This window comes from Emys orbicularis, chromosome 5 (assembly GCF_028017835.1).
Source record: "Emys orbicularis isolate rEmyOrb1 chromosome 5, rEmyOrb1.hap1, whole genome shotgun sequence".
Lineage (NCBI taxonomy): Eukaryota > Metazoa > Chordata > Testudines > Emydidae > Emys > Emys orbicularis.
Window position 1 is genome coordinate 116,053,009 of NC_088687.1, and position 8,408 is coordinate 116,061,416.

Below are 8,408 nucleotides of genomic sequence, written 5' to 3' on the forward strand. Positions count from 1 at the left end.
TATAAAATTGATGGTACTACTGTTCCCTAAAATATTTGACAGGAATAAGGTAAGAACAATTTTGTCTAGCAAAATTTAAGTTACTTGGTTTTTGGATAGCACTTTCTGTCTTCATCCTCCCCAACTCCATGATGAAGTGTTCTGCTGCAAAATATTCTCGTAGAGTCCCTTTTGTGCATATGTTTGAATACAGTAACTCCTCACTTAAAGTCATCCTGGTTAATGTTGTTTCGTTATGTTGATGATCAATTAGAGAACATGCTCATTTAAAGTTGCGCAATGCTCCCTTATAACATTTGGCAGCCGCCTACTTTGTCCACTGTTTGCAGGAAGAGCAGCCTGTTGGACCTAGCTGGTGGGGGCTTGGAACCAGGGTGGACTGGCAGCCCCCCTCTCAGCGCCCCGTTCCCCTGAGTTCCCTGTCTGGCAGCCACCCAACAGGGGCTATCAATTGCCAGCACTTCAGCTGTCCCTCCCCCCACTAACATATGCTGCTCCTGCCCTCTGCCTTGGAGCTGCTCCCCAGAGCCTCCTGCTTGCTGTGCGGGGGGGGGGGGGGGAGAGGAGGAAGGCTAATGTCAGGGTGTCCCCCTTCCCCCTGCTTACCCCCATTTCCATGGGGGGGGGGCAGGGGACAGACACGACAGGGCTCAGGATGGAGGGAGCTTCCTGGCAGCAGCTTCTGTCTCAACTTGCTGATCTACTTAAAAAGGCAGTGTACTTAGAGTGCGGTCAGTGTTCTTAAAGGGGCCTTTTACATTTCTCTCTCTCAAACACAGGGTGTGTGTCTCTGTCTGCTATGCTGTCTCCCCTCCCTCCATTCGTGCTGCCTTGTAGAGTGTGAGGCTACATTAACAACAATGGGTTAACCCTTGAGGGCTCAGCTGACTGCTAGTTCAACATTTAGCAGTAAGGCATTCCCTGGGAAATATCCCACCCTCTGACTTCACCACCTCAACCATGCTCCACAATCATCATCACTGTGTACCAGTATTAAATTGTTTGTTTAAAACTTATACTGTGTGTATGTGCGTGTATATATATAGAATAGTCTTTTGTCTGGTGAAAAAATTTTCCCTGGAACCTAACATCCCTCCATCCCCCATTTACATTAATTCTTATGGGGAAATTGGATTCTCTTAACATCGTTTCACTTAAAGTCCCATTTTTCAGGAGCATAACTGCAAGGTTAAGCGAGGAGTTACTGTATATTCTTCCATTCTTGCCCTCTATTGCAGCATTTCTCAAATGCGCCACCCAGGGCTTTTCTTGCGGCCACAGCCTCCTGGGCTATGATTGGGGGGCAAAATAGTGCTCCCTCCCTGTTGCTCCTGGATGCACTGCCTTGGTGCTGGTTGCTTGGGCTAGCAGCAGCGGTTGGGCCCTGCCCCCTTCTGGAGTCACCTGGGGCACAATGCTGTAGGAGCAGGCAGCCAGTGAGTTCCCCGCCTTCTCAGAGGTGGTGCTTGATGGCAGGCCCCAGGGCTCAGGCTTCGTCCCTCGGCCCCGTCGTCCAGCCGCAAGGCTTCAGGCTCCAGTCCCCCGCTACCTCCTCCAGCCCCTAACCCCCATCTCCCCTCGCCCTCACTGCCTCCCCTGACCCTCCAGGCTTGCCAGTGCTGAGTAAGTCTGCGGTGAAAAGTGATACTTGTACGTTTGTTAATATCACTTTTCACAACAGACTTACTAGCTATCAATAAATAAGTTACAATGATTTAGACATGTATATCTGCATATTCATTTGGTTTTCCTAAAGCTAATTAAGTATTTTAGGAAAAGAGTGAGAACGGCCACCAGCAAGAATTGGTGGCCGTATGCTGAGGCCACTGAAAAATTTGTCGAGAACCCCGGCCCTGTAGGCAGATGAATGACAACAATAGTGATAAAATAATCCTGTCATCAAAATATTATTCATACACCATCATACACAGAATGATGCTTAAGTGTCAGATATAACATTCAAATATAGTCTAATAAATTGAGAGTTTGATCCCTGGAATATTACAAAAATATTGTGTAGTTCCCGAACGATTTAAAATGTTTATTTTAACTGAGAAAAATATTTAATACATTTCCAGATTTTTAATCAGAGGAAGTTTTTCACTGTACTGACAAAAATTCATTGGATAAGCAAAGAGTACACAGCCCTTTCCATAATGGTAACCTAGCTCTGTGCTGGTTATATAGAAGGTAAACATGCAGTTGCATTCAATTATCATGCGCTGTTTCTCCAGCTGTGCATGAAAACAAGCGAACAGCACCTGCCAGTCACCAAATCGGGCAGAAGTAGCAGAGCAGCGCCCTGCCCGGCCCTGCCCCACAGTCCTCCCCAGCCACCCCTCGCTGAGCGGCGCTGCCGCCCCTGGAACTCCGCCTGCAGCTCACCCACCGGCGTCCCCGACACGCTCCTCGGTGGGTGCCCCCCGGGTCTCCCTCGCAGCTCTGCGCGAAGGGGGTGGGGCTGAGGCCAGGCGGGACCCCCCCCCGGGCCAGCAGGGTCACTCAGACACACTTACTGCGCGGTGCCCGGGCAGCGGCTGCAGGCGCCGCCATCCCAGCTCGGTCCTTCTCCGCCTCCTCCTCCGCCAGCAGCACAGCGGGACCAACAGCCTCCAGCAGCTACAGAGGAGGAGGGGAGGGAACCGAATGTCAGGAACAGCAGCTCACCCACGGAAACCCCTCCGCGCCCCCTCCCCCATAACCCGGATATACTCCCCTCCCGCCCCGCGTGCCCGCAATCCCCCGCCCCCCGCGCAACAGCCTACACTCCAGGTGCGCACGCGCAGCAGCAGCCCTAACTGTCCCCTCGCCGCCAGGGAAGCTCCACCCGCCCCGCCCACCGCCTCCGCTTGAATCACCGCGCGCGCATACGCGGTAGTTCTGGTCTCCCGAAGCCCTGCCCCGACCATGGAAACCAATTGCGCTAACTTCAAAGGGCCCCGGCCCAGGAGGCGCCGCTGAGCCAGAGCAGGACGCCCCGTGAGGCGCTAGGCAGGGTCACCGCCGCGCTCAGTGGGCAGCAGCTCTACAGCTGCCCGTCCTCAACTCACGGGCTGCTTTCTTCGCCGCCGCTGAGCTCTCAGAGTCCGCTTCAGCTTCTCCGCTTGGGCCTGGTCCTGGTCCTCGCCTAGCAGCTCCTGTTACACGGGTTTAACAAAACCAGGCGTCACGCCGAAGTGCTCTTGCTGGATTTTGTTCGGCTTATGTAGGCCCCAGTCCCGCCAGCCCTTCTGCACGTGCATAGATAGTCCCATTGGCCTCAAGGGCGCTAAGTGTGCCTGGCCCCAAGCAGTGCTGTGCTTCATATATTTAATATAGCTGCTTATCAGTCTGACCTCAAGAAGCTTTCCTTTAGCAATATGTTTGCTCTTACATTTTATTTACGTGGTCCGCTACTCTACTCTTGTAAAGGTACCTACGTGCCGTTTATTCACACATACAAATCATCTTACCTTCTGCAAAAAACGTCACAACTCTCATATGTTACTGCAAAGTATTACCTCCAAAATTACATAATAGTCATTTTAACATTTCAAAAACAGTTTTACAGGTTTTGAAAACTGAGTAATTTCTTGATTTTGTAACTAACTCACATGATCATCAAAATGTACGTGGACATTTAATATTTTCTATAGTAATCGAGTTGACTTGTATATAACATGCATATTGTTATTACAGTTCTCTTTCCCCTAACCTGTCTATGGTACTTGTCTGTCCTTAGATTGTGTACTCCTCAGAGTCAGGACTGTCCATTTTGAGTATTTGGAAAATGCCTGGCACATAGCAGGCACTACAATAATAAATCTCTTTAGATGTCATTACATTAAATGCATCACTGGACATCGGCAATACCAGGAGGGATGAGCTGGAGTGCCGATGAGAAGCGCAGTCAGGAAAGTAACTGAAATACTTTCCTCATGAATTTTATTTTCTAAATGGACAACCTACCTAATTCTCAATTACTGAGGAACAATCTCCACTCATTGATATATTTTGCTTTCCACGCAGGGCCAGCCCACAACATTTTGGCACCTGAGGCGGGGAGCTCAAATGCCCCCATGCCCCCTCGCTTGGGCCAAAACTTTGAAAGGTCTCAATTCTGCCTTCTTCCTGTTCTACTCCTTTCATGGTACTGCTCTGCTACCTACCCCAATAAAGGAAAACTAACAACTTAAAATGCCTTGTTCAAAAATTGTAAGTAACACTTAACTTTCAAACACCTGAACAACATATGTAACTTTTCTTGTCTGCATAGTAAACACTGGCATTTTAATCTGTTTGAATAATCAAAGTGGTGCTTTCTCTGCCTTCTTGGTTGCAAAGATTTGAACTGCTTCCTGCTGAAGGTCCACAGTCTGGGCCAGCTCATGCTCTATTGAGATGGTTGCAAAGCCAACCAGCCTCTCCTGTGTCATTGTGGAGCGTAGATGTGTTTTTATTAACTTCAGCTTGGAGAAGCTGCGTTCTCCACTGACAACTGTTACAGGAAGTGTTAGAAGTATGCGCATACCAACAGAAGCATTTGGAAAGAGGGTGGTCATCTTATTTGTGCACATATATTCCAGAACAGCCTTTGGAGTTGATCTTGCTGAAATTTATCTTGAAAGGGCTTTCAGTTCATCACCTAAATTACTCGCATCAATATTGCGCATGTCATCATGTGTCAACACTGTCCCTAGTGCCCTGCATTGCTGGTGTAGGTCATCTTCAGGTATAGTGAGGAGTTTTGGAATATCATACAACATCCCAAATATACCGCTGTGTTCCTTGAGCTGCATGAAACGTTCTTCAGCTGTGACTGTATTGCACAATCTAGCACCTGGTTAAAGAATTCAACTTTGAATTGTTGTTTGGGGTCTCTTATGGGATTATCCCGTGCCTCGTAATCAAAATGTCTTCCTCTTCGGTAACTTGTATTCTTGAATGGGTGGGAAAATAGCTTCAGTGTGAAGTTCCTCTGCCAACTTCTGTGCACTCTTCAGAACGTTTTGAAATCCCTCATCTGACCGGTAAGACTATAGGTATGACTTTGCTTTGTCCAGTTGTTCTATTGCTCCAGATATATCAAGGTCAACACCTTGGAGTCTCTTGCTTACAACATTTATTTCAAACAGTATGTCATGCCACAACACTAAGCCACACAGAAATTCGAAGTTATGTACGTTTCTGGTGATTCCATTTCCCCCTGCCACTGTTCTCCCACGAACAGTTCCTGTCATAGCATTATCCTCCATAATGGCAACTATGGCATCATCTAGCTTCCCAATATGGTGTTCGATAGGCTTTATCGCCTCCACTCGACTTTCCCATCATGTGGAACTCAGTGGTTTCAGTGTCAGAGAGGATGTTCCCAGATGTTGCTTCAAAATTTGCCATCGATGAGTTGATGCAGAGAAAAATACATAGATGCTTTGAATTACATTAAAAAATTCAGCAGCCTCACTAGAAGCTGATGCTGTATCACTGACCACCAAGTTCAATGGATGAGAACTGCATGGAACAAAAAAAGCTCGAGGGTTTAACTCTCAGATCCGTGTCTGCACTCCTCTGTTCTTTCCTCTCATGTTGGCACCATTATCGTAGCCCAGACCTCTCATGTCAGCTATTGCAATTCCTGTATCTTCCAGATTTTTAAGAAGCACATTTGTCATACCAGCTCCTGTAATATCATCAATGTCCATAAATTCTAGAAAATGCTCTCTGACAGTCACCATTGCAGGGATATTTTCACTAGGTTCTGTTGTTGTTACAAAACACACCATTAAAGTAATTTGTTCTGTATGGCTGATGTCAGGTGTGCAGTCCAGAATAACAGAGTAATATCTTGTTGACTTCAGATCAGCCACAGTCTTCTGTTTGACTTTTGTTGCCAGTAACTGTATGATCTCATTTTGAATTGTTTTTCCAAGGTAGTGGTGTGTGTACCTTTCTTGGGTGGTGACTCTTCTTAGTTGCTCCTGGAGTACAGCATCAAACTCAGCCATCAGCTCCACATTTTAAGGAAGTTTCCATTGTTTGGCACATACAGTTCATCTGAAGTGCCACGCAGTGCTAGGTTTTGGGTAGCAAGCATTCTCACAATGGCAATGAGCCTTTTCAGAACATTTTGCCAGTAAAGAGACTTTGATGCAATCTTCTCTTGATGCTGATCATCTATGGTGGCCATTAACCTTAGTCTCATCTCAAGCTCTTTCCACCTATAGAATGCTCTCTGGTGATTTGCTGCCTTCTCATGGCATGCCAGATTTTCTAGCCAGATTTTTCCAGTCCTTTGTTCCTGTAGAATCCAATGTGGCTGGAACATTAGACTGGAAGAGTTTGCAACAAAAACAGTATGCAGCATTCTGGGTTTTTGAGTACATAAGCCATGGCCTCTCCACTTTGTCACCATTGGGGATTTCACACCAGTAATGTGTTGGATGGAAACTTCTATTTTCATTGTCTTTGGGGAACATGAAGTTTTTCACTTGCTGTGGCCCATGCAGTACAAGGAAGTCCCTCAGGCTCAAGTGGGTCCACAGTCCTGGATCATCTAGACTTAAGGGACTAAACTCAGCAGCAGCTGTTTCTTGCGCCTCCACCACACTCTTCTCTGATCTGCACTTTTCTTCAGGAATATACATGGTTATATCCATTTGAGATGGAGATATGGATGCTGCAGTAGCTGCCAGGTCACCTGCACTCTGACTAACTGGAAGATCAGGCATCTCCTCACCACTCACATCCTCACTGGGGCTGGAAGACTCACTATGAACATTTGTGTCTACGTATCTCAGGAGAGCTCCTTCCTGCTTAGATAGAAAAGCTTCCTTTGCTTTCTTTCTTTTTCTGAATGCTGCCCCAGAGGGGCGTTTTCTTCTTTCACTCATGACTGCTGTTCTGTGCCAGCTATAGTGGCTCTCAACACTCAATTGAAGGAGACAAATAAGCAGGCTGGTAGCAGGGCCTGAGTGAGGGAAGATATCAGCATCTTAAGGGCCTAACTGGCTCTACTACTTCAGTTGACTGCCTGTTCTCCTTAAGTGGATTCAGGGAAGCAGCAGGAAACAGAAAGCTCCCTGAGAAGCTGGTGTTAATCAGTCCAGGCTCCTGGGGGTGCTAGAGAGCTATATAAGAGGCTCCTCCTCCTCTCTCTCCCTGCAGCTCCTGCTGTTTTCTGTTATTCCCTCTCGCCTTTTCTCTTGCCTGCCTGTTATGTCTCTTGTGCCCTCCTTCCTCCAGCATAGCACTCCATCATCTCTGTGCATCTCGAGCAGAGAGAATACATATGCACCAGCAGCAGACACAATTTTCTACACTCTGGGTCCTAGTGGCGCCCCCCCACATTCTGGCACCTGAGGCAGTCGCCTCAGTTCGCCTCATGGTAAGGCCAGCCCTGTTTCCACGACCAAATCTCTGTACAACTTTTCATGAGTGATGTACCCGAGTCTTCGGATTCTCATATCTAAACTGTATTGTTAAATCTATTCACCTAAACTTGGGTTATTGCTGATTATATACTCTATGTATCATATGACTTTTAAAAACAAATTTTATATTTGTGAATAATCTAAGCACTATACCCAGATGTACAGACACTCTTTTCTCAACCTATATATTATATGTTTTTTTAACATTAGCTTCAATAAAAAGCAAAAGCATCTTATGATCAGTGATTTAGCAATAAAATTAAAAACTGGTATAAGTTAAAAGGTTTATAGCACATTGTGTTATGTTTATGATTTTTCTGCACAGAAAGACATTTTCTCTTCTTAATAACCCCTGTCAATTAGAATGAGAGTCACTTGCATGTGCCCAAGGGACAATTAACTGCTATATTAAGAGACCATTATATTACTATTTGGGTAACTGGCAAAAGTGTGATAGGAACAAAACCCTATAATGTTCAGAGAAAGAAAGCCCCATAATCCATCTTTGCCTTAATAATTAAACTAATCAGACTAACCTCCATAGCCATCATCTGGGATTCTTCATTGAAATTCATGTTTGCAGCAATCAATACCTGGCTGTCACAAGTAATACAGGAATTATTAGTTATATTATAATCAGATGTACACATTTAATGATTATGCACTGGTCACGCAACAGACTCCACAAAGGCACACCTCTGCACCCATGTGGACCCTATTAACTTAAAGTGACATGTTAAAGTATTTAACACTTCAAAAAACAGTTTTACGATTTTGAAAACTAAATAATTTCCTGCTATTTGTAGCCAGTTCACAGGACCTTCAAAATATATCTGCAAGTTTATTTAATAATTCCCTATCAGAGTGAATCAAATTGACAAATATAAATTGTATACAAGTTGCCTATTGCTGTAAATTATATACAAACTGCCCATTGTTAGTCCATATAGAGTCTATTGCAAGATTGGGGTCCCTTTCTTCTCACTCTTAGCTGGGTTC

At 45.7% G+C, this 8,408-nt stretch overlaps 1 protein-coding gene across 1 annotated transcript in view; it reads right to left on the reverse strand.

The window, feature by feature from the left end:
- The window catches only part of CC2D2A (coiled-coil and C2 domain containing 2A), a 118,183-nt gene extending 110,199 nt beyond the window's left edge, over positions 1 to 7,984 (reverse strand). Inside the window, exons 1-3 of the mRNA XM_065405183.1 lie at positions 7,946 to 7,984; positions 3,051 to 3,137; positions 2,517 to 2,619 (exon numbers count right to left, since the gene is read on the reverse strand). Of these exons, the coding sequence (XP_065261255.1) occupies positions 2,517 to 2,619; positions 3,051 to 3,137; positions 7,946 to 7,984 (229 nt within the window). The remainder of the gene's footprint in view (positions 1 to 2,516; positions 2,620 to 3,050; positions 3,138 to 7,945) is intronic.
- Between the last annotated feature and the right edge of the window lie 424 nt (positions 7,985 to 8,408).